This window comes from Larimichthys crocea, chromosome II (genome assembly GCF_000972845.2).
Source record: "Larimichthys crocea isolate SSNF chromosome II, L_crocea_2.0, whole genome shotgun sequence".
Taxonomy (NCBI): Eukaryota; Metazoa; Chordata; class Actinopteri; family Sciaenidae; genus Larimichthys; species Larimichthys crocea.
In genome coordinates this window covers 11,341,494-11,368,844 of record NC_040012.1, presented here as the reverse complement: position 1 = coordinate 11,368,844, position 27,351 = coordinate 11,341,494, and the positions used below count along the sequence as shown (strand labels likewise).

Here is a 27,351-nt window from a genome sequence, read left to right as displayed (position 1 = left end):
CATTAAACCGATACACCGGTTGAAGCCACCTGCTTAAAATATGCCCAAGTATAAACAAAGCTTCACACACACCTGTCTGTGCTGGTGTGCTCTGACTGCATCCTCATTTATTTGTGTCTCTTCAAGAGACACAGGTGTCTTTGCTTTTGGATTGCTAAGAGTGTATGATCATCACATACACATCAAAACAAAGATATTATCAACTATTTTTTCTGTAATCAGAAATAATGTATCATATTTTCTCTGGTATATTGTGATCAGTATCTACCAGGCCAGAGGTTTTAAAAGTGGGAGGCAGGCTTTGGTGAAAGAGTTCAGAGATACATAGTTTTTTGAATAATGTTACACTTTTCCCACCTTGTGCCTTAGGAAAGACCTGGATTTATGTATTTCCTTGTAATCTGAACTTATGTCAAACAGCAATATTATGATCTCGGCTGAGTTGTTTCTGTATGGGATCGAATAACATAATCATGATCCCACAGGCGTCTAGGAATTGAGCAACTATAGCAGCCAAGACTCAGACCCTGCACTTAGGCTTTAAAACACGTACTGATAGAGTTACAGCTGTTGTGATCTTCTCATTTTTCTTTTATGCTTACTGTGTAAGGTCAGTTGTAATAATTAGATCAGATAAACCTGTCATAATGTGACGATATGGAATTGACTTACTTGATTCAAAACATTTTTTTGGTGTGTTGTCAGACAGTAAAATCATAATCTGATAGCTAAATATAATCTAATAACATAATCGCAAATCAAATGAAATGCAGCATCATACTGGCCTGATGGATCTATTTAACTAAAGTTATATATGTACAGAGCTTTTTTTATTTTTTTTACTGAAACACAAACTACATCTGATAGAGTTCTTCTCTATGCATGTCATATCTCATTTTTAGGTCTGTTTATCAAAGACACTCTCTGGTATGCCTCTAATATGACATATACAATTGCGACATCTAGTGGTTGATACTAACATGTGCTCTAAATAAAAATAAAGGAAACAAAAATAATATCTTTTTAATGCATTTATAGAAATCAACCAGCCTTACAAAGCCACTAATACACATGGTTGAAATCTTGGTCATAGCAGCTTGGAGCGTGCTGGAGGTCTTCATTTGGAGCTGGTGTACTTCGTGACCGCCTTGGTGCCCTCAGACACGGCGTGTTTTGCCAGCTCCCCGGGCAGCAGCAGCCTCACTGCAGTTTGCACCTCTCTGCTGGTGATGGTGGAGCGTTTATTGTACTGAGCCAGCCGGGACGCTTCTGTAGAAATCCTCTCAAACAGGTCATTGACGAAGGAGTTCATGATGCTCATGGCTCTGCTTGAAATCCCCGTGTCCGGATGAACCTTGTGAATGGAGGTGGGGGAGGTTCATTTTTTAAGTCAGGGAAAAACCGAAGAAGTTTTTTTTTTTTTTAACTCAAGCTCGGCCACCCACCTGTTTCAAAACTTTGTAGATGTACATCGCGTAAGTCTCTCTTCTTTTAGCCTTTCTTTTCGTCTTTTTCTCACTCGAACTCTTCCCTTTCTTTTTAGATATGTCATTAGACATTGTTGAAAACGGTGTCAGATGTTTGAATTGTGTTTGTATCGAGTAGTTTAAGGAGTAATTATCCCAGTTTTCTGCCTCGCGGGCAGCTGTTTATGTAGCGTGCGTTAATTAGTGACTAATTTAGCTCACCTGTTTTGTTTTTAGAGGACAGACCTGAGCTAATTACTGCTAAAATCAATACGAACGACAAGAAATAAAACATAATGCTGTACCTTCTTTAAGGCCTCGGAAACATGTACGTTTATTAAAGTTGGTAGTGTTTTTGTTATTGTCTGCACAGCTGTAATTTAATAGACATACTGAATTATTTCATTGCACATAGCAGTAGTGTCCACTGGGTGGCACACTTGCACCAGTGTTTAGTTTGTATAGACTCATGTTGGAGTGGAGTTGTGTTATCCCTGTAGTGGATTTCACTGTAATCCACTGTAATCTTCGATGCAGCCTGTAGTTTACTAACTGTTTTAGACCTAAGGGTTGTTTAGATACCATAGCATTTATAGGAAAACACCTCTGAGTTGCAACTGTAGTCACATTCAGTGTTAAGTAAGTAAGCTCACCCTACTATTACTGAATTACATCTAGGCCTGCAGTGTTTTCAGATAGATTAACAAACACTGATGGTATTCTTCTTCTTTTTTTTTTTTTTTAGATGTGTGTGTATATATATATATATATATATATATATATATATAGTCAGGTATTATGAGCAAGGTTGGATTAAGGCCCGGACCCCCGAGTCCCAAAAACTTCAGGGTCATTTTGTCTTTATTTACTGTGCAGCCACATGAGAATTTGCACTATTCACTTGTGGTCTTGTGTCTTTCTTTCTATATAGTGGAGCTTGGTGTTAAATCATTTAAAGTTTTGTTCAAGTAAACCACTAATTGTGACTCATTTGTAAAGGCCCAGGAGTATTTCAGCTTTGTGCTAGCCATTGGTTTTTGGTTCCCTTGGCAAATTATAATCTGGGCATATTCTCAACATTATCCTCTATTTACATTCAGATACCACAAATATTCACAGACTACAATTTACAATAACATTGCATCAGTGAGTGCACAGTGGTACAGCTCTAAGACCCCCTAGTGGGTTTGTCTGTAATGTATTTCTCTCTCAGTTGGCATTACTATGGCGTCTGATTGTTATATGTTTTGTTTTGTTTGTTCAGTAATGATGTGTTTACATAACTAACCTTGTATCCTGGACACTTTTGTGAATAGAACATCTTGATAAATGCAAGATTTTCATGCTGATAATTGGAATAGAAATGTTTCCGCTCCAGGCCTGTGTTTCTTTGATTAGATACTCTCGGTTTATTTGAGTTGAAAAGTTTAGCATCTAAATTGGTCCTCCGTGTGCGATTGTTTCGAGTCATTTAGTAGCAAAAATAGCAAAAGTACATCCCGGTTTGATGATAAAACATGTCAACTTCTACCGACTTTGACCATTTTTCAGACATAAATATATCAGTAGGATATTTCCTAACATGAGCCACTAACACAATTCAAAATATATCTGCGATGTCTGATGTGTCTGGCTTGTGTGTGCGCATACTGTTGGTCCTATATCTTATATCACAGACATTTTATTTGTTTGATTGATGAGATCCAATGCATTAGGAATGAACCGAACATAAATTGCATCTCTCATCACACAAACACATCTCTCTGAATGATAAAGCACTTTATCATGTCCATTCATTACTATCTTACCAAAGCTCGACACATCTGTATTGGCTTTATACATGCGACTGAGGTCGGACTCGATTTTGAGATGCATAAATAACATAAATAATCCTCTAACATGTAAGCAGTGAATGTGAGAAAGTTACTGCAACATCGCTCTATCAAGTAGGCTATTTAAGTTGTGTAGTGTGACGTAAATTGACAGTAGTGTTAAGCACTAAACATTTGTGAGCTCTAATATGCAGTGAAGCTGCAGCAATAACACCTTTGTCAGGAACTCTTTCTGGGCTTTAAATAGCTCTGGACTGATTACTTTAAACCTTTAGCAGGTTGCAGTTTTAATATTTAAAATACGTATCCTTCTCTATTTCACATGAAAAAACATCTGCTATTAAACTTCCCTGACTCTTTCATATTCTCTTTCTCTAAAATATCTGCTTTTATTTCTTCTTCAATAAGAAATGGGTACATTTGTATCGATGAACGACACATTAGTGTTGCAGTTTCAGTATATAATTCCTGCCAAATCTCTTTGTAGTACATTGCGTTGGACACAATTTCTGTGTCCAAGGACTTGGACTTTTTTCTTCCCTCTCAGTTTTGTTCTCCATCAAGCTCACAGCAGATATAGAGCAGTAGATTTCATTTGAATAGGCCCTTATCTCAGACAGCATTTAAGCAAGGTCATTTGCAGCAACTGCCACACACATTGAATAGCAGCCATTGGTTGACTGCATTGTGAAGGCCATCTTTTTCTCTGTTGTCTGGCAGATTTCTGCTGTTTGCTGGTTTCATCTGTGAAGGCAAGATGGGGGGGAAAAAAAGGTGAGTGTGCTCACATCTGTTACCTTCGCTACGTCTGTCTGACATACACAGAAAAAGAAAAATGTTTCCTGTTCTGTTTATCACATGCTTTTCATATCAACATATTGCTGAAGGCTATGTCGAGTGTGTGTTTTATTTATTTCTTTTCTACAGAGTTTGCAGCTTAATAGAACAAAGCTTAGCCCGATACCCGCAGTGATTACTCTGCAGTTGCCAAATGCACAAGTTGTTTCACAGTCTTGCATACAAATATACCAGTTTGTGTTTCTGTGAATATATCCAGTCCAAACTCAAGCAAATGTTAGAGCTTCATAATTTTGTCTGTTATTGAACGAGCAATTCACAACCTTAAGGACAGAACCCCATCTACCATATATTAGCAAGTACAGATGAAAAAGGGAACAAAGTAGTTGTTGTTTTTTATTTCTGATACGGGCTACCACATCTAAACTACTGTAGACTTGCATTTACACTCAAATAGTTAATTGACTTTATTTGAAACACTTAATAGTAAGGATAGAAGCATGCATGCATTCATTTAGTTCTTCAGCAGGAATGTACACAAATTAACAGTACCTCACAAAAGACTTAATAGAGGGACAATACGTTAATTAATGCAACAACTAAGGTATTTTAGTCTTCATGATATCTGAGTTATTGATGATGTTGGGACAAAAAAACTGACCAGACACGACAGTGCATGTGATAAACTACTGTAATCTAACTTTTTCAGGACTTCAACATGTCTGTGGTCCTTCACATAAAGTCATCTCTTCTTTATATTTAAACATTATGTATTGTATATTGAAAAAATTACAAATGCAAATTAGAAAAAAAAAATAAAAAATTTAAGACTCAATATCAGTGATCAATTATTTACCTAGGAAAAGATGTGTATGCGTCACATATGCATTGGCACAAATCCATAATACATGTGAATTCACAATCATACCACAATTAATCATATGTTTTCATCTATGTTGATAGAGCACTGCTTTATTTTAAGGGGCAGAAACATGATAAAGTCATCAAGAGGTCTTTCTTAGTTTGTCAGTTGATATTCGACAGAATACATACACTGCTGTGGCTGGTTAGTTTTTTGTCCTGTCCCTTTAACTGCAGGCTTAAATATGAAGAATTCATAATAATTACTTATTATATATTGTCCCTTTTCGTAAGATACTTTTTATTCCTGTACATTCTTGTTAGTTCATGAAGTACTACATGAATCAGTTAATCCATTTATCGTTACCATAAAGTGTTACCACTTTGGTATACTTGCAGTGTGCATGTGTAAGCTGCTGAACATTGGACATAGTAAAACACTTTCAGGTTGCGTTTTTGTTCCCTCCTCCTGGCACTGCTCTTTTTAGTGCTGTGTTGCATCTCTGCTGCATCCCTTCTTTAACTTCATGATATATGTGCTCTTAAATGTCGACTGCTTTAGTGCAGGGTTCAGTTCCTAACAGGGTAATCTGTCCTCTGAGGTGCCTGCCAAATCTGCATAACTTCAGCATCACAAAGAATGACTTACCATAATTGCTCCTTTTTAGCTCTACATCATATCAGGGCAGTTTGCTTGTCATAGGAATTTTCGCTGACCTGTAGCAATTACAGCACATTACTTAATAGCCAACATCGTTTAGATCCACACAGTGGCAGTGGCAACAGTGCTGCTGTACCGTTTTCACTTAATTAAGATGTTTACTTGTCAAATCAGGTTAAACATTCAGCATTTCCGCTGTATTCAATTTGGAGTGGTGCACCACCACAGCAAGGAAGTGATCACCACTGTAAGTGCATCTTCACAGAAAACCAAAAAATATGTGGTCCAGTGCTTTAGAAGTAATGATATAAAAAAAATGTAGCATTAGAAACTCAACTTGAATCATATTTTTGGGCCAACCATGGCCAGATTAAGGGCACTTGTAGAATTGTAGTTCAAAAGTAACACAGATGCCCAAAAATTGAAGATGAAACACTAACTTTTGTTTTATTTGAGTATGTTGTCAAGGCTTTTGGACACCATAGCAGAACAGCAGTATGGATTGCGACTTTGCATTATAAACCACCAACCTAAACCACCATGAAATAACTATCCTGGTTTCAGGTAATGTTCCATACAGTGGCTTTTAATCGAATGTGCATTATCCCATCCATCGCTTCTGCAAAAGACTTCTGACATGTGCTCAACATGGAACTGTAAACTGTCTAGCATTTAAACAAAGTGTGATTAAATATAAAGGTCCAAGGAAGAGTATTGATTATGGTTGAGAGCTGAATTATATTTAGTGCTGGGCTATTTAACATGCACAGTTATGACATTATGTCAGTTATGAGGAAACAGACGGGCTACTAGTCTATAAAATAGAGATGTGATAGGCCAGGGAGTTTTTTTCTTCTTCAGAATATCAGTTTATAGTTGCAATTCAAACTCAAAGGCCTCCAAAAAAGAGAGAGTGCAGTGCTTAGCAGCACCTCAAATGTTACCTCTCCTTATTAATATTCACTGCATTATGCTGTGCATCCTACCATCCACTTGAATTACTGTTGAAAAGTCCAGCAATTTCATCCCGCAATCTGCAGCAACAGGCATGCCTGCCAGTAGGAATTTGGATTTTAAGTTTGCTAATCTTTACACAGGACAACGTGCCAAAAACGTACAGAGAATGCAAATGAATGCAGCGTGAAGAGTATTTGCATTCTTAGACTGAATATGGAAATTTAATGTCAAATGCAGATTTATGCAACAATGATGATTAAAATCACAATACTCTAATAGGGATTATTTATCAAGATGTGAATAAATGTTTGTATGTTTGTTGACAGTTCAGTTATTTATCACAATCTACTTTTTAATCAGGTTTTAAATCATTCAGTCGCTGTGAAACTATGTGTGCACTGGCGTAGTCACAGGATTTTACTTCAGTGTTTGTTGTCTCTCTCATAATGGTTTAGGTTAGTTCTGATGAGATGATTTGATACGATTGGCACATTAGATCAGGTCCACCACCCTTCACAAACAGGTCCAGTATTTGGAGATCATCCTGCAGACAGTTGCTGCTGTTAGCTTGTTGCATGTTATACATGTTATACTTGTATTCAAATGTGACTCCTTATTGAAGGATTTTAGTTTGCCAATGTTTGTCAGCAACATTGACATACCTGGCACTGTTTGTGAATGAAGAAAACTCAGCGAAGGTCTCGTATGGTAGAAGGGCACAGCATCGTTCATCACTGTTAAGTGTTTCTCAGCACGTTAATCATTATCAGTCATGACTGTGAATACAAAGGAGTGCCGCTGAATGTTATACATTTTAAAGTATAGGAGAGGATTAGTTAGCCTTGAGTCAGGCATCGACCACTTGTAAATTCAAACGTCTTCCTCAATGCAGTGACATTTTGACAGGGAATAGTACCTGATATATCTAAGGTGTCATGAGTTATTAAAAGTGGCCCGGTGCTGTTTTGATTTGAGCTTTTACAGCTTTTGGTTGGAAGGACGAAGAATAAAAGGCTGCTGTCTTGTAGTTTGGATATTGCAATACCTCAGACATTGTTCTGGTAGACCTAATCTAAGTCTTAGCATACCCCGTCAGGTGAAAAGACCGTCATATCACTTCAGGCATCATGTTGCATTTCCTTCTGTGGGCATTTTTTAAATTGCATCTCAACTGTGACAATGTATGTTTGACATTGCATTTTCCAAAGTTAACGGATGAAATGGTTTCATCTGAATTGCTTCCATAGTGTTGTGGGTAATGGTTGCTATGGTGTCCCTGCTTGGTTACTAGGGTAGAATATTGATTTAATCCTTAAGGGCTGTGGTCATATCCTTGGCGGTTCACCCTTTTGTTATGATAATAAGACATCCCTGGGTAGCCAATGAGTGATAATCTTGTTTGGTCCTATGAGAAATGAAAAGGTTCTTCAGAATGGTGTGCTGACATTTTAACCCCAATAAAAACGACCAACTCCATTGATGGTCAAGCCTGAAACTCTCATGTAGTCACACGCACAGTCAGCCACATCCTTGCACTGATAGAGCCAGACTGGGAAATTCTTTTGGGATTAGTACATTGCTTAAAACTACAAAAAAAAAAGAAAAGATTTTATTTAACCCTGCTGTCACAAGAAAGAGAAAACATAATTAAATCAGATAATTAATGAATCAAATGCAATAATGAAGAAAACGTTGAACCTGATGGTTTGGGTCATTTATTTGCATGCTTTATTTGTTTGCATTGTTCTAAAAAGGTTTAAATATGGACATTTCTCTATTACATATGTCCGTGCAATAATCATGCAACCTGTGGCATTCTTGCATGCAAGCAGATATGTTGGCGGAGGCAGTTGGAGTAGATAGGAGAATAATAACACAGTGAAGCTGGTGTCCAGATTGAGAGACTTCTCCTGTGAGCACAGACACACACACGCAGGCAAAGCAGCCATTCAGCAGTAGGATGGATCCTGACTACTAAAGAGGGAGAGGGAGAGAGAGGGAGACTGAAGGAGGGAGAGAGAGAGAGAGAGAGAGAGAGAGAGTGCAAGAAATGGGGGAGTGGTGGGAGAGAGAGAGAGAGGAAGCGAAAAAGAGAGTGAAAGGCTCCACACGGCAGAATATAAATCTGTATGTTAACAGGACCAAAGCTGGAGGTCTCGAAGCGGCTTTAGTGGTTATGCTGTTGGGGGGTGGCCATAAAGCATCAAGAGGTGGTCTTCCCTATTAACTGAGGATCTGTTCGAATAAGGAAGTGGAACCCGTGGAAGCTGTGAACGCCGGTTGTCAAGCACAGTGGTGGGCTGGTCGGAGGTCTGTGACCCCCCTCATTTTCGTCTCTGGAAGAAAAGAGAAGAGCAAAAGAGACACGAGAGAAAAAGGAAGGTGGCAGCGAGGGACCAGTGAGCCATTTCTCTCTTTATTACCTCCATTCACAAAACCATTGCATCCCATTATCACAGCGATGTAGAGGCATTCTCTCCGATTAGAGGAGGAAGGGTCCCATTGACTGCTGAGGCTTAGCACCTCTCTCCAAACGCTAGCCCTTTTCATTGCAGCCCCCCCCTCCTCCACTCATCCTTCGCCTCTATCCTTACGTCTGCTATTTTCTCTGTTCTTCTCTCTTTTCTTGCCCCTTGTATTCTTGTCCCTTTTCACACCACTCAGGAATCAGAAGGCATTGCGTTGTGGTAGAAGTGGGTGTTTCTGGAGCTGTCATTGTGTTTGGTGCCGCTACAAAGGACAGCTGAGCAGGGAGTGAGAGAGACAGCTTTGGAGATAATAAAAAAGCAGCCTGAAAGAAAAGAGGGGGACCTGGGACTACAGGAACAGCAGACAACAACTGGAAGGTGAATTGTGATGAAAAGAAAACTGTTACAGAGACTGACAACCATTTTAAGGTATTTATTTATTGAGACCATTACCACTTCTTGAGAGAATAAAGAAGCAGTGTGACAAGCCAACACTGCCGGTTGGATTCTGCTATTGCTGTTGCTAAGCAAAGTCTTTAACCTGAAGTTCTTGGGGAGACAGTATTGAACATCCCTCTACAGCCATGAAAGGAAGCTCAGAGGAAAGCATTGAAAGCATCAGGCCCTCCAACCTGCAAGCTTTTGCTAACATATCCACCCTACATGGCATGAGTCACATATTCGCCTATGGGCACATGACATTCCGTCGGTTTCTTTGGACTCTTTCCTTCCTTGGTTCACTAGGCTTATTGATGCTGGTCTGCATGGATCGAGTGTCCTATTACCTGGAGTATCCTCACGTCACCAAGCTGGACGAGGTGGCAGCAACTAACCTCACCTTCCCAGCTGTTACTTTCTGTAACCTCAATGAGTTCCGCTTCTCCAGAATCACCCGAAATGACCTCTATCATGTAGGAGAGCTCCTGGCCCTCCTCAATAATAACTACCAAATAGCCAACCCGCACTTGGCTGAGCCCGAAGTTCTGGCTGCCCTAAAGGATAAGGCAAACTTCCAGAACTTCAAGCCCAAACTGTTCAACATGACTGATTTCTATAACCGAACAGGTCATGACATCAATGACATGCTACTGCAATGCACCTTTCGAGGAGAGGATTGCTACCCGGTGAACTTCACCACAGTGAGTATTCATCTGCACATGCTCTCTTATCTTAACATGCCGTAATCCTGCAGTATGATGGCTGTTCTGTTTGCTGTCAGACCCGACAGATTTTTCAATCATTCAGATGCTTAGACTGAGTTTCAGTGTTGCTTGAGCAATTTATTTGCAACAGATGCCTGGCTTTAATGCATTTGGTACATTCATACAGTCCACTGTTAATGTTGTATTTGTTATTTCGTATGTGTTATCAGTGCATACCAAAGTTGTTGTTGTAGGTGTTGCATTGTGCACTGTAGTCGATGCTTGTGCTGTGCATAAAACTTGTGATAAGGGTAAAGTCCTGAGTCCTGAGGTGAAATGCTGCAAAGATTTCCCTTTTTGTGCCATTACTGACTCACTTAATGATCTCTGAAGTTTAAAGGAGAAGGTAATTATTGTTGTTAGGTGTCCTGTATAAAAACTCTGTATTGTACTAAGGTCAAATCGATGGTTTGAACATGCTTCAATAACTTTGTTCCTAACTGATTCTTGTTGAGGCTGGTGTCAGTGTGCTGTCATTATTGTCCTAGATTTGTTTATTCTGATCATTCAAATATTAGCACTCTGTTTCAGTTATTTCTTATTATTCAGTGATTATGATCAATATAATGTTTGTTGTGCTTTTAAATGTCTAAACACTTCTGGAAAGATTATTTTAGGGATCATTCAGAAGAGTTGTTACGGTGCACCAAGCAGTCATACAAGCAGAACTCTTCATTCACCACACAGCATGAATGAAGTTCAGCAAATGGTTTAGTTTGTCGGGTCAACAATAAATCCTCATTCATCTAATAGACATTTCTCATAGCTGATAATACATGCCCATTTAATGACAGAGTATTAAATTGAAAAGTAGTTTGCCCCACACCTGTTTCATGTGTTGATTAGCAGTAATGGGTTAGTTATATAAGAGATCTGGATCAAGGATGACATCAGACAATATATCCTTATAAAGATCTTTACACCCACATGTACTGCAGCTGCAAATACACTCCACATGAGATGTGGCAGTATATTTTTAAAACGTGGCATTTGCACATAGAGTTAATGTAAAGGCTGGTCGTATAGTATGTATTTTTATGGAAAAAAATGTATCCAAAAGAGTAAAGCAGTGACCTTACTTTAAAGGGTTAAATTAGTGCGACAATTATATCAGCATCATGAAAAATATCAAGCAAGAAAGTATGATTATATTATTGTTTTTGTTGTTATTTCACAGTAGTTTATCTGAAACTTCTGTGCATTATGATATCACTCCAAACCTTTCGTTCGACTCTCACTGCTTTCCAGTGCAGGAATAAAAGTTTATTTCATTGCTATTAGCCAATGCTCAGAAATCTCACCTCGCCTTTGTCTGGTTTGCCCATTATTTCATGCAAACATGAGTACAGTACTGTCTATATTGGTCAAAAAGGAACAGAAATAATAAAAGTGCAGCCTAGGGATAGGCAGCACTGCAATATCACTTGTTTCTGTTTGACTTTCCACTCTTATTTTAAGACATTTTATTATTCTCACTGTGTCTTTATCCTGTATCTCATCTCCTAAAGTGCAGGTTTGATGGAGTAACAACTAACTTATCTCTGAATTGGGTCTATCCATTCTGAAAAATACGATTCTTATCTACGTTGTATCTTAAATCAACCCTGGCCGAAATCCCAGCGGATGGCCAGTTTTTAAGTGACTGACTCTATAATCTTCAGAATTGATCAAAACTCCTCTCTGCTGTAGGAGAAAGAACGCTAATTTAATATTGGTTTTCATTCTCATTTGTTCTCCATTTGTTTCACGAATACTGAGAACTGGGAATATATCCATTTACATGTTTATTTCCAAGCAGCACTGAAGAGTTTCTTGACAAACAAATCATTCATGGGAAGCTAATTGCCGTTGTTTTGCTTGATTGAAAATGCTTGCACCATCAAATGAGCTGGTAGAAACAGTTCATGAATATGATTTTGCTGCTTGTTTACTTGTCTTTTTTGCGGGTCTCGGGAGGAGGCACATTTGGTGGTCCAGCAAACTGAGAACTTTAACCCAACCATAAATTACTTGTTGATACCCATCCATCATTGTAGTGAGTTGTATTCGAAGTGTTTGAAGCAGTGCCATACCACACTGCATTATGCTCTCAATGGACAGAAATGTGTTTGTCAGGACTTGGATGAGTGCCAGTCTACCATACCCATCCAGCAGAGTGTTTGGTTTTGTATCTGATAATAATCTCTAACTACTGAACACAGAGGCTCACTAATGGAGTAACTGAGTTCAGTGGGTGGAAAAAAACATCTCGGCTACTGTTTATCAGAACTCTCCAGTAGAAAACACGAAATCATGGTATGTTTCTAATATACCAGGTTGTCTTTTGTGACTTTGTCTGCTAATATGTTTTCATGTTGTTTTCCTTTCCAAACAAAGAATCACTATTCACTGGCATAACGCTGATATTTAGACGACGACTACAGGAAATTTTCAATTACCCAATCCCCCCCACAGACATGTTGAGAGGAAGATTTACAATGCAAAGGACTGTGGGAGTGATGAGCTTTGACCTTGAATAAATGAAGGAAAAATTCCATTAAGTCTGGGTTATGATGCAGTTGGGGAAACAAAGCATTCAAAATGTTATGCGTCGTAATGGACGGGTGGCCAAGGGGAGAATGGCAATTTGTGATTTCAGTGGCATTAACCGCTTTAATCCCACTTATTGATTTTATGTTTATGCATACGTATGTTATCACTGTCATGAAAGATAGAATTTTTTCTTGTGGATCATGGCCCTAATTTAAGAATGTATTTGTACCACCAGTTAAAATTCAAAATAGCCATTTGAGCTTGTCAGAAACCTTGTTCCTATGTCAGGTCAGGCTGTTTTATTTGTTTAAATCAGCATTTTTTTTGGGACCGTCTTTCTTTTTTAAAAATCTCTATAATATCGTGGTCTTTCAGTGAGATGATATTCTCCAACCTCTGGATTCATATGCTTGAATTGCTTTCACAGTTACATTTAACACAATCTCTTTGGTTCCAGTATAAAGTGAGTTTGAATCTTCTCCTGAAATGTCACAAAAGCTATTATTTCATCCCCACAGTAATAGTAGCCTATAATATAGTAATTCTTTTTTATTCAAAGATCAGAGTGGGATTAACCAGACTTTAATTTTGGCATTTTGTCAAACAGTAATCCACCTAAATAGTTGAATTTGACTTGCTTGGGTTAATTATTATTCGTACAACACATGCATATTTCTAAGGCGGTATTTGAGCTTCAATGACAGTGTTCCTGTCAACAAAATGACCTTTATCAATTTGTATTTATTGACTTTGCTGTGGCTTTAAAAAACCGCATGAGTAGCCTATGACTAACACAGTATGTAAATGGCACCTCAGTCGATGATATACTGCAGCAAGTGAACAAGAGGCTGATTATCATAATCTGATAGTGTGGATGTAGCGCTCCATTCTTAAGTCTTGACAGGTCATGACAAGTCCCTCTGGGCTACATTTCTGCCCATTTCAGTGTTAAAAATCAGTATTCAGCATCACAGATTGCCGAAGCTCAGTCTTTAAGATGTGAGTTGTCTTTCATGTTATCATCCACATGACAGCAGGTGCCAAGGAAGGATGAAACATGGCTACAGTTGAGACGTGGCTGATTGACACAAAATGACTTGTGGACCTACACATTGGATAGTTTTATGCTTCTAGATTCCTAACATTTCCTCTCTGAATCGACTGATTCTATTGCCAGATGATATATTTCTATAGCCCTTATTATTGTTGTCTTATCACAGATACCGTATGTCAGCAGTGGTGTATATGTTGGCTGATTTGCACAAATAAGATTATATAGTGCAGTGAATCGCACTTTAAGTCATAATTTTAGTGTTTGCAGAGTAGGTTCTTGTGTTGACAACACTGCGGCAGCAGAGACAGCAGAGTAAAATATCACAGTTGTGCAGATGGTGATGCAGATTCTGGTAATAATAACTATAATGATCAGCTGAAGGAAAGCCTGTAAAATATGTCTTTGTCCTTTGTCATTTCATGTATATCAGCCAGTAGATCTTTCTGACAGAGCACATATTGACTTGTCAAACCCAGGCGTAAGTAATAACATTAATAACAGCTGGATTTAGTTGGAATCTGCAACCTACAGAATGGACCCATCACTGAAGTAGCATCACTAGTGTGTTGTTTGACACACTGGTAACGTTGTTTCTGGCAAAATGTGTTTGCAAACTGTTACCTGTTTTGTGTTGTGTGTCTTCCCTCTTCTGTTTGCTCTGTTATGGTCTCCACCAAGTCCTATCTGACTCCTAAGCTGCTACATGCTCCACAATGTTCACCAGCTAGTCTCCAACTTTGTCTCTCTGCCACTCTGCCGGGCTTATATTTGCACAGTCTGTCTGTTTAGCCTTTTCACTAACAACAGCTACCTGTTTACTTGATCCATTACAAAAATATTGATTAGTATGGCTTTAAAGTTTTTCGTTACACATGTGCTTTTCCAGCTTTATCTTCTATCAGAAAAAGTCTGTATGTTGTTGTTGGCGCATTTGTACTCCCAAATATTTGCATTCGCTGCCAAAACCCAGCATCTGTCAGGGTATTATCGATGCACATGCTCAAACTTTTGTTGACACATCTTCTTACCATTTGTACATAGACATAGGCAGGCACAATACACAGAGGCATGCCTGCAGACAGGAGCATGGCAGCTGACACAGCCTTATGTACACACATACAGGTGAGAACACTTCACAAAGCTACTTCTCATGAAATGCAGCGGTGAAATCCACAAAATGCTCCAACAGTCACCGTATAAGCCCGCTGTAGTCATTTGGGTTTGGAAAGCAGAAATTTGGGCTGACTTAATGGAACAAAGCTATCCTCAGAGTTCAGCTGGTGCGAACTAAATTTGCATCATTGAGCTGATCAGTTTTATTTAAAAAATGTATATAAAAAAAAGAATGGGTCTGTGCTGTACTACCAGCTGCTTGGCAACAGCAATTGATATGTGAACACGGTGAAGGGAAGCAACATTGGAGAGTGTCAGGGAAGGAAGAAAACAAGACGCTCCACTGAATAATATTTCATCAGTTTTTTCCAGAGGTGATGAGTTGTGTGAACTTAGCAGAGTGTAGCAGTCGTACTCTGTATAAAATCAGTAACAGAGGGAAAAACATGAGAGCATGGCTAGATCTGGCAAGTAAGATAGCTTACAAATAAATATATTTACTACAAATAGAGATCAGGTGAGATGTATTTTTCAAATGAAATATCTGGGACTGCTTTATATTTTTCATAGCCGACAAAATCAAATGTGTCCTTGCCCTCGCTCTAACAGCGGTTGAAAGGATTTAAACGATTTACTGGGTTAAAGAGTGACTCACTCAGTGGTGCAGGTTCCTGATGTGCATGCACACAAGCCAAAGTGTTCAGAAATTAACAGCATTTATAAGCAAATGTGTTTGCTGACACTTGGACCTGTGGTCTCAGAATGGAGGACCCTTTGTCACATTTACTGCAAGACATGTTTTAGAGCTGAAACCGCTACAGTCCTTAGTCCTTTTAAAATTACAACTTCTCGTGGATTCACCAGTCCCTTGCTAATGTTTACAGCCTTACCTGTAACACTGAGGTCTCCATTACTTAGAGCAGGGCATGACAGAGACACAGAGGGAGAGAATTTCTGTGTGGTAAACAACACTATGTCTCAGGGAGAGAAGAGTGGTTACAGAAAAGTATAGGGGCCTGTTTTTCTCCGCTACGCTACGTTCATGAGTATCAAACCAGATCTAAAAATAGATTTACGATAAAAGGCGGGCGTGAAAAAAGGCAGTTACATTGGAGTTCAGTAATGTTCAGCTAGCGTAGTTTGAGTGAAACGCCTCCTAAAATTTACTATATGAAGGTATACAGTGTGTACCTACCTCTGTGTAGAAGGATTTACTGATGACCTACCTGAAAATAGAGAAATGTGTTCTGTGAAACACTGTCCGTTTTTTACAGAGCAAGGCTGCAAACCAATCATGTTACAATCTTTCATGAGTTTTATGGTTTTAACTGCTCATGGGAGACTTGTTGTTCCCAGATTTTAGCCTTTAAGGCAATGCTTTCATCCAGGTAGTGTACTGCCCTGGGCAGAAGCGCACACGTTGTTGTCATTTTCTGACCCGCAACGTAGGGGGGGTTAAACACTGGTAGCAGGTTGATAAACAACAAAAAAACCCACTACAGCACTGACTACAGGTCAGTTCAGGAGAAATTATTTTTATGGTTTGTTTTGTCATAATCACTGAATAATTACCTTGTGATCTTGACCTAACAAGCTGGGTGAGAAGTTAGCATGCTGTCCCATCATATTCAAATTGTTTATTTAATAGGGACATGAAGCAGCAAAGCTACATTATTCAAACAACACTAACTGGAGACTGACAAGATGTTAAATCCATGCTATCTATTTGAGCAAGACACTTTTTTTTGTCTTATAACCTCCCCAACATCAGCAGTGACATTTTCTCAGTATGTCAGATATTTTAGTGACTTTCAGTGTCATCTCAGAAAGGCTGAATGTCCAACTTGACTGCAGTTTTTATCATTCCCCCCCCAACCTAGACTGACTTCTCTCGTCTGCATTCCAGTCAGGGTGTTTCGGATGAGTCTAATCTCTGCCTGAGATTGCCTTACTGTACGTCGCCACACAACATTTGACATCAGCAGATAACAGCGTTAGTTATTACAGCCTACTGCTGCTGCAATCAAACCACAGGTCTGCGGTAATATCCCTAAAATATTCCCACAGGGACTGACAGTGTGGTGATCAAAAGTAAGTTTGCAGTGACTGGTGATGATTACTACATGGTAGCCATTGGACATTTTTATCTAATGGTCATGAAAAGACAGCTTTGGATATGTAGAGATTATTCTGATCACAAGAAAACAAGCTTATTAGTGTTTTGATCATCAGTACAAAATAATATAAATAACTACAGCCATGGTCTCTGCATATCTCTGTGCTTGTCTTTGACAGGTATTACTTTTCCTGGCTTGCTTCAAACCTTGGTCAGAAATATATGTGGGTGGTACGGGGAAAGTTAATATTGTACTAATTATCACAGCAGTTGTAATTAGTGCAATAACAGCAGTCTCACTATCAAAATGTGGCTATATTTACTAAGATATCTAAAACATTCATAAAATCTCAAACTCATGCACAGCTGCATGCAGAGACAATCAATATTTATGGATATAGAGATCATTAGTTGGAAGAGCTCATTTGTATTTCAGCCGAGCCATTACATTTTTTCATGTATTTGTATTTGGCTGCAATTATTGGATGAAACTCTGGCTCTTTATTTATTGTTAGCCGTCCTTTTATCAGCCTGCCAGATGTCAAAAGGTGCCCCTTTAGCTCCAACACTTGAAACACAGAGTACAGTAGACATACCACAAAATAGAGATGATGAACATTAACCTTAAGTACAAACAGTGACACTTTCCAATAAACAATTCACTATTATCATGCAAGAACATTTAGTGGAACAAAATAATCAATAATCTTAAAATATTTCCTGATGAGTTTTTCTTAAGGGGAAATTTTCAATCACTGGCTGAACACTTATTATAGAGGGTGCTGCACGTTGTACAGATTATAAACCCCTCTGAGATTAATTAGTGATAAACCAGTTTTATAAAAAATACAATTTACTTGTCGTTTTAACAAGGATTTTACTTTTTCTGGTCCGAAGAAGACCCTGTTAGGTCAAAACAAGTCAGTGTTTCAAACCAATGATCTGACTAAATACATTTTGTTCTGTGATGTTTTTATTCATAACTGAGTATAATACAACCATAGCCCCAGTCCTAATTTTACATGATAAAAGTAACCAGGGCCCAGTAAAATGAAACTGAGGATAATAATTGTATTTCAAACATCAAGAGAGAATTTAAAATTAAATGCTACAAAAATGAAAAAGTACAAATTGTTCATAGTTTCAGGGCTTCACATCAGGAAGCTCGTGGATCAGTAGAAAGTGTAAGTGTAAGACATGTGTTGGTCCATTGCCTCTATTATATTCGCAAATAGGAAGGAGCACATGACTCACTCAGTCCTCTTGAGAGTGTTACCGTTATGAATTTGTGATCTGCATGACCTCAGGTTAAGTTATCACTTGATTAAATTGTTTGTCCAACTATGTTATTGAGCACAAGTCATTTACACTGTAAGCAAAGGTTAATGCAGTTAAAATTATGTTTATGACTTGCTAGTATAGAACAACAGATGATGTTGCTTTTGAAAAACAGGCACCCCTAAATTTATTTTTATTTTTTCTGGTGTTGCTCAGGCACAATGAGCATTTTGCACCTTCTATTTGCATGAGCGCTTTTTCCATTAAAGTACAGCAACACAATGAGGAACCACAAATGAATATGTCTCTGAGTAAATCGATTCTGCCTGCTACATGTTCAGAATGTTTATTAATTCCCACCAAATTTTGCCCAGAGCTTGAAAACAGGCGGCGTCTTGAGTTCCTTACATTTGAGTTCATTGAACCACTAATCACACAGACAGAACTGTGCTGGAAATCATTTCACCTGTCATTACCTTGATTGTGACCAGTGTCGCACCATCATAAATAGAGCTGCATTCCTTAACTCATTTACATTAATGGGCTGTGGTGGTTCGGTTATCTTCACTGAGACTGGATTAGTTTATATAAAGGCCAAATTGTCAATATGTCCCTCTGTATTGTATAAGCTCTGTTTATGACAGAGTTCATTGCACTGCTCCTGTTTGTTTATGGGAAACAAAATGTTTCCACTCACTCAAGTTTTGTATTAATAATAAATATGCAGGAATAACAGGATTTGTTCCCAGAAGGATTTTGGGAATATTTTATCCTAAATTGCTGAAAAATTTGTTTATTGTGCGTTTTCTTTGATGGCTTGCAGTCTTGAATTACTGCTCTTTAATGAAATTCATTTTAGAGAGGTTGGTGTGCCCCCTTCAGCTTAATATTGGTGGCTTTTTTCTTCATTAAAAGCACTTAGTTTGCTCTTGGTACATAACGTGCTCTGTCATGATTTGTCCTTTTCATTTGTCCTTTAACAACCATAGACACACAACACAATTATGTTTCAAAATCCTTTATTTTGTACTTAATGCTAAATCCACAACATCCTTTATTTCACACATGGGTGGCAGTATTATGTGCTGTTGTTCTTATTCTGACAGCTTGTGTATTACATATTGTGTAGCATCATCTGTGCTGCCTTTCACAGTGTCAGCTGAAATATGTTGAGTAATACATAGTAGGTCAATGGCCCTCAAACACTTCGGTACTTGCGAAAATCCAATCTTCCAGTGCCGTGGCCAGGAATAGAGACACCATCACCAACAGGCTTGGCAGTAAGTTTATTTCTACACACTGTTATAGTCTCTGCAGTTGCAGAACATGCTGCAGTTTCAGATAGAAAGCTTTTAGATGATGTGATAGCCCGCGGTCTATGGCCAGACAGAAGGTCACACTTCTGCTATGAGAGTAACAGACCACTTCAACATTCCCCAGACTTCTCTGTGTGTAACCATCTGAGCTGACATTTGAATCATTGTTTGAATTTGTGACTGTATTCATTTAGTTGAACCTCATTTATCCAAGAAAGGTGGTATGCTCTTCTCAGCAAGACAGCAACCATAATTAACTGAATATTTGTTTTATTGTTGTTCCCGATACAGATTCAGATACCTGACCTATTATACTTATTATTATATTACTGCGTATCGTCCAATACCGAATACTGATGCCATAAAACTGTGTTTAAAATATATAAAGTATTATTTTCTATACTTATCTATCTACAGAGAATGGATGTCATAAAACTTTCCATTATCTAATTTGACAATCAGTCAAATTGCTGACATTTAGCTAGCTCTGGCTAACGTTACATCCGTGGAAATCAACTGCCCAGGACCTGCCAACTCTGAATCTGATTGGCTACTATTTGTAGCCATAGTTGGCTTAAATTGGTCAGGTTGAAGCATGAGGAGTGACAACACAGTAAGTCAGTCAGACCTCTGTGGCTATGAAATGAAACCAGTCCTCAAGTGCCAAAAACTGCAGTTCTTCAAACTTCCACTTGAGGCTGCCTACAGAACGATTCTCCATAAGCACCCATGTTAAAATGTCCAACCTGTTTGCAGTCTCTTTAATTATTTCCTTGTTCATGACAACTGTACTGAGTCTGATTTTAACACACCTGTTCAAATTATATTAAGGCTTAAAGTTATGCATGATGTGTGGCTGCTTTGATTGACGGGTGAGTGCTCTGTATGAAATATATTACATCATGATTCAACAGCCCGTCCTGCTTATTCTTCTTTTTTAATCTCTTTCCATCCGCCACGATTTCAAAGGATGTAGCCAAAGGGGAAGTTGTTACATTGACAGGGGAGTACAGTGTCTGCCCTTTGAAAACTCATTGGATCAAAATCATTTTTGTCCCCCTATACTGGGCCCAGCTATGGGGTTATTACACGGCAGTTAAACAGCTGATTCTCCAGACCATCATATCTGCTGCAATATGTGAAACTATTGAATGTCTAAATCTAAATCGTTAACAGGATTATAGCTGTTGATGAACAAACTGTTAATTGCCGTGATTGATTAGGACTTGCTAGCTTCAAATGAATAAAGAACAAAAACATTGAGCCTATATTTCCTATGCTCTGCAATGACTGAAGTGCCATTAGCAGTCCCGTGCCAATCCATTCACATGGATTTTTTAATCAGATCTCACTTATAATCATAGATGATAACCTGCCTGTGTTAACGCTTGAGTCTTTGATTGTTCACAGCTTAAATAGATCAGACCTCGATGTGTTGGTTCATGATGAATCTGTTTTCTCATTTCAGTGGGAACAGAAAATAAAATCTAGCCCCTCACTACCTTGGGCCAGTCTGTTGCCATGGCAGTCGTCTGTGAGGCATGCTCCTATGCTGTTATCATGGATTGCATTACTCTACGTTCAGCACAATTACCCGACTCATCTAACCAGCTCTTAGAGTGCAACAGCACAGTTTACATGGGGTTTAATGTAAATTCAGCCCTATATCCTATATCTTCTTTGCCCTTTCGTATTTGTTCCAAAGCACCTCTTTATGCAGAGCACAGTGGATCACCAACATTTGACAATGCTGACACCAAAATGACATCTCATTACCCTGCTGATCAATATATTGGATCGGCGAACATTACGGCATACTGAAGGTGGCACTCTTCACTTAAGAGAATCAATATGTGAGCATGAGCACAATGAGATCCTTTTTCTTTCCCTCCAGAATATTTTGAGAGAAAACACTAAGAATAATTTGAATTCTACTCAAAAATATGTACGTCATGTTTCCTCAGTCTTCAAATATCACAGTTATTCTTTTTTTTTTTTTTAATCTTCTGTTAGATATGTTGATATTTCATTCACTCATTTAACCTTAAAGAGACCACAGTTAGCGCTTCTGTTTGTGTGTCCTACTCGAGGACACATGCATATGCTCTTTTGTCACACTAGTAATTTAAGTTCAGAGTTTTTATTGGAAGTAGTGCACAACTTTTGCTTGTTCTGGGGCTCAGGGAGGCCAAAAACATGTTGTAATTATTTACATTTGTAGTTCATAGCATCTAGTTAGCTGCTTTGTAGGATTCAGTGTCCTTCTTCTTTGTGCACACTGCCTATTCACTCTTGTTAGGCAGTTTGGGTTGCATTCAAACAAATGTGAATACATTTTATGTTAGTTCTCACTCGTTCTTGATTGAAGTGACAGCCCTCTGTAGTGACTGTACATTTACATTTCACACAGCGGAGTAATATAACGGACTGTTTTGGTATAAGGTTTCCTGTGTACACTTGTTTGGTTATTGATCCACAACTTGACAAGTGTAACAAGTTCCAATTTATTAGCCTTTCCTGTCTTCCTTTTTTGTTTTGAGAAAGATGCTTGTTATTACTATGCACTGTAATCCCCTGGGACTCATTATGGTTGTGGAACTGGAGGATATGAAATAATGGTTTCACTGGGGACATGATTCTCACCAGAAACACATTGTTTTTTGGAATGTAAAGCTTCCATCCCGTGTGTGTTTGCTTGTTTTGTTTTGTGAAGGTGCTGGGCTGTCGCAGTGTGGACACTGAAATGCCAAGTGTGTGTTCACGGTCACACCCTTCAGAAGTGTTAAATCGACTGTTGTCATGGATATCCAAATGTGACTGGAACTGAGTTCAAAGTTTAGTGTAATTCAAAATGACAATAGCTCTCATTTATTAATGGCTTTGATTGGAAGCCTACATGCCACCTGCGGATTTTAATGGAGGGCAATCGAAAGTGGGCATTGTGTTATTGTAGAACACAGCCAGAAAGACACCGTAGGTGTTGTGAATGTGCTCTCTCAGCTTGCACTCCTGCTAATGTTGAGAAAAGCGCCATGAATCAGACAGTGTCTGTATCATCACCATGCCAATCTTTAGATTTGCAGTGGTTTTCGACAATAGCGCAATAAGCGAGAACCAAAGCTCCCGCAAAGTGAGCTGGAGGGGTTATGGGGAGGACACTGACAGAACTGCAAACCTGCAAGAGACAGTGAAACACAATCACACAGTTACCACAGCGCTGAATTCTGGCACTATATTGTTATCTGTAATTGTAATGACCTTACCTGAAATGTGTTGTTCTGATACGTGCGAGGAGGAGGAGTGGTGACTCATCTAGTTTGCATTTTCTGTAACTGTGCTTATCTCAAAGTGTCTCTATTCTGCAGCACAGTTCGTACCTTCCTGTCTCCCGTCTCTGCCTCTGCATCTGCGGATTAGTAAACCTTTGCTGCTGCTGCTGCTGCTGCTGCTGCTGATTCACACTTTGCCCGATTCAACACAAACCGCAGCTGTGACTGTGTTGATCAGAAAATGTTAATTTCTTGCTGTGGTGTCAGTTAAACAAACAGAAAAACAGCATTTTTTTTGTCACAAGTGCGTACTTAATACCTGTATTATTATTGTCTACCTTAAAAATCTGTGCATGTATGTGTGTCGTGTTTTTTTTTTTAGCAGTTTACACTCATCATTAGCTCAAACGGACGCTTCTCAGCTTCTTTTGGCTGTAAATACATATGCTCCGAATAGCTTTGTTATGAAATGTTCTCACATGAGTTATTTTAGTGATCATTTGGTACTTTAGGATACAGTAAATGCTAAAATAATACAGCTCTGCACTTACTGTATCTTTTTTTGCATTTAACAAATGCAGCAGTTAGATCATTTATGTACCCCCGGAACGCCAAGGGAATCTTTCCTCTCTGTCCTCATGTTTTCCTCATCCCTCCTTTTGTTTCATCTCCATCTTCCTCTCTGTCTCTACTTCTCTCTCATATCTGCAGATAAAGTCTATTAGGAGCTTCTTTGTCTGCCACAGGGGAACATTCCTTTTTGAAGACACTTCACACTGAACACTTAAAACAGTAATTGTTATTAAGAAACTGCTGCTTTGGTAGCTGAACTAGCTCTCCTTAATGGCTGCTTTAAGGCTACATGTTCCCCAGACGTCTTGATAATGCTGCGTTTGTCGAGATTCTTATAGACCCCCCTCCCCTCCACACCTCCATTTACTCTACAAGACTATACCATATGGTAGCTGTGAGGTCCATTCAAGATCATGTTCATGCGAAGGCATTAGGGTCTCCAGACGTCAGTGTAGCACCGCTGCCAGAGCCGAAGGAGATGTGTTTCTCTTCAGTGGATCGTGGGAAGGCTCTCTGCAGACAAGTCAATGTCTCACTCACTCTGCTTAGTCAGGCCTAACACGCCGGAGGCAGATCACTGTCTGCCTGCATATAAATTAAAGCAGATAGCCTTGTCCATGCTTTATTATCTGCTCTGCTGCCGAGTGCTGTTTCAAACTTCTCACTGAGAGGTGGTGCTTATTTCACAGAGGCTAATGATGGGAGCGTCGACCTCATTCGTATGCTTCAAGCTGAGGATGAGTAACGACCACCGCCATGAATTTATGGGAAGCGTCGCAAATGAATGATCAGTGATTCATTGCCATTTTGTTTTTGCCATGCTTTCATTACCGTTCCAGAGCAACACCTTTTATTTACCATCACAACATAAGGCACCGAACGCGTGTGTGTCACATTTTGAAAAGATTGGATAATGGATTTGTGACTCACAAAATGGATCTTACCAAAGGCTCTATTTTTCATCCAGGTTATTTTTTTTTTTTGAGTCATATTATAATTAGCACTTACACACCAGCATCCTGTGCACAATGAGGCCCATATGTATTTCAGTGATGACACATTATCAGTTGTTTTTCTCGTCCAGCATATTGGATTTAAAATAGAACAATAACTAAGATTATTTGAGGGTGTTACATATCACCTCCGTATTGGGTGAAAAATGTAGGACTAGTTATTCTTATTATACATAGTCCCTCAATTTTAGGACTCAAAAGGGCTGGAGTTCTTACAATTTTCATCTGATATGGGTGCAAACAGCCACAAATGAAAGTTCCTAATCCACACAAGTGTTTACACTTATGTTGCCTGATGTCTTGTTTGGACTGTGCAGTTACAAACTAGGGGTCATTGACATTTCTCTCACTGCGTCCATTAGTTAGTTATGGACATAGTGAGTTTTTAGTTATTAGTTAACATGTTATAATTCCTATTGGCCCATACAGTTTTTATTAGTTTTTTTTTTTTAACATCACATAAATCCGAGCAGCATCCTGAGCAGATCATCCAGTGTAATTGAACCGTGTGGGTCATTTGAAGCTGAAGGTTATAACTTAGAGCTCAGTGTTATTGTTTGATTCAAATTCAATGTTACACCAACGTACTGGACTCTAGACAGGGTTATGTGGTGGTGGTGGTGACCCCTGAGACTCCGGATGAGCTGATCCTCATAGAGATGGATGAGAAGAATGAGGTGGAGATAGAGTCACAAAGACAGAGAGAGACTTTGACTATGTGTTAGATGTAAGTAATAGACTTCAGATAGAGGTCTGAATTCATCTGTTGCACAAACCTGTTTAATTTTTGACTACTTTAAGTAGAACTATTTGCCATTCTGGCTAAATTTAACCTAAAAAAAAAAAAACATAGCTGACCGAGCAAATGTCTCAAAACTCTCACCCCCCTTCACTCCAGCAAGCTAGTCTGGTACTGTCTGGAAAGATTCAGCAGCTACACAGACATTTTACTGTGGAAATTCAGCAAAGACTGGAACAAAAAACTTTTGAGTAGCATGAAATCCCTAAGCTGTGCAGACCTGTAGCAGAGCTGAGATGCTGTGACTTCTTAATGCGGCACCGAGCTCAGGATAGTTTAGTTGGACAAACGAAAAAGACTGACGATGCTGTATATTTCCAACCTGTTACTGTGTTCTGTCAAAACTCGGTCAGGCTACAGTCTGAAATATTTCAGTGAAACCGATGCCTGAAATACAGAACCGGCACAATAAAATGTGTCACTTTCCAAATAGAGTTTTCTCTGCTCATCCAGCTCATTCTTACCTCTCTATTTTGGATGCGTGTGTTTTGTAACCTCTGTGTGTTCTGCAACAGCAGTGTCTTATCCGCACAATGTGTTTTTGAGCCTGTGTTTGGGTTTGCTAATCTAAATTATTAATGGAGAACCTAATTCAAGGGTTTAAGATGCAGAATAGAGAATCAGCCTTGGCCCTTCCATTATCCTAATGAACTCATTATGGCTCTGATAATTGTCCCCAGTTGGCACAACTGATTGTCCCCTGTTGACAAAGTGATATTTTCCCACCAGTTAATTTTTATTTTATATTTCTATGGAACACTGTAGCATCCTGAGGCTACACAGCCATAGTTATTGGTACAGTAACTCTTTTTTCCAAGCAATTTAATTGCCATGTTGCCATTGTAGATGTGATTACAGTTTCATAAGTGCTGATTTAATCTTCCCTTCTCTTACTCGTGAATTATTGAAACCGGAAAATGATGAAAATGAAATTAGTTCAATCAGAGAAATGGAACATGTGACAGGATTAGCTAGATCTACGGGAAGCTGCTCATAAGAAGTTTGGGAACAACAGTTATGCTAGCGATTCAAACCGGGGATTATCAGGACAAGCCACACGTGGAAGGGTTAAGAGGGCTTCACATTGGTTTGGACAGATTTTTGAGTGCTGGGTAAATCCCCAGAGGACATTCAAAAAATCTCCACTGGCTTTGAAATCAGAGGGAGAAAAAAGTCTGTCTCTACAAGGGAAAAGGAGGGCACAAAAAGAGTTGCAGGCAGATAGTGCTTGGTTGCAGATTATGCAGTATTACTCATTGGTATGCATCTCATTTGAGACCTATGTTGTTGTTGTTGTTTCTTTAACCTATTACCAGAGGCATTTCTGCTTGAGTCAGTGTCTGAGCAGGGGCAATGCTCACTTAGACTGCTGTTCCTCCTAATTTGCTAGGTTAGGCCCGTCCCCATTCAGGCTTGTCACAGACTATCTTTCCTCCAGTTCCTTTTTAAAGAGCATTTCACTCAAACTCTCCAGCTCTCTCTGCTTTCTGCCCCCTTCACTCAGAGCCAACACCCAATCACATTTACTAGACCAATTTCCTCTCATGTCTGCAAAGCAGAACCAATGTGAAAAATGCCATGTTCTTGTCTCTTGTGAATGTGAATGTGAGGGCACAGTCCCTGACATGTGTGGAACATGAAAGCAACGCCTGGCCTGGCACCAAAACGTCACTGTGAACTCTGCATGTGATAACTGTACATGAATACGCATTCTGGTCTCCAATCTAACACTTTGTGTTAAGGTGTAAGAGCGTTCATACTCTGCTTTTACTGCTGTGGTGTTTGTGCACTGCATTTCCTCGTCAATTCATAAATTATGTGTTTTTTTCTTTAGTTTTTTGTTTTTTTCTTTGTCTGCTGTGTTTAGACATGGTGGTTATTGCTGTTCATGCTAAGTGCTGAGTACTTATTATTATGTACTCCAAACAATTGCTGCATCGGTCACAAGCTGTGCAGCACAGAGTTTTTACTCTCGAACACCTAGCTGTTTAAAAGACCTGTGTGTAGATCAACAAACTCTTCTGCAGGGACAAAAACACGAGA

The 27,351-nt window shown here is 39.0% G+C and overlaps 2 protein-coding genes across 3 annotated transcripts in view; one reads left to right on the top strand and one right to left on the bottom strand.

The window, feature by feature from the left end:
* Positions 1–875: 875 nt before the first annotated feature.
* h2bk1 (H2B.K variant histone 1) lies at positions 876–1,636 on the bottom strand. The gene is made up of 2 exons (XM_010729191.3): positions 1,446–1,636; positions 876–1,354 (listed from the first exon to the last, which is right to left on the bottom strand). The coding sequence occupies exons 1-2, from the start codon at positions 1,557–1,559 to the stop codon at positions 1,118–1,120; spliced, it is 351 nt and encodes a 116-aa protein (XP_010727493.1). The 5' UTR covers positions 1,560–1,636; the 3' UTR covers positions 876–1,117.
* A 6,835-nt stretch (positions 1,637–8,471) lies between these two features.
* The window catches only part of asic1c (acid-sensing (proton-gated) ion channel 1c), an 84,293-nt gene continuing 65,413 nt past the window's right edge, over positions 8,472–27,351 (top strand). Inside the window, exon 1 of one of the 2 annotated variants that reach the window (XM_019273268.2) lies at positions 8,472–10,182. In XM_019273268.2, the coding sequence (XP_019128813.2) occupies positions 9,628–10,182 (555 nt within the window). In that variant the 5' untranslated portion in view covers positions 8,472–9,627. The remainder of the gene's footprint in view (positions 10,183–27,351) is intronic. The other variant, XM_019273267.2, reaches the window with a different exon arrangement.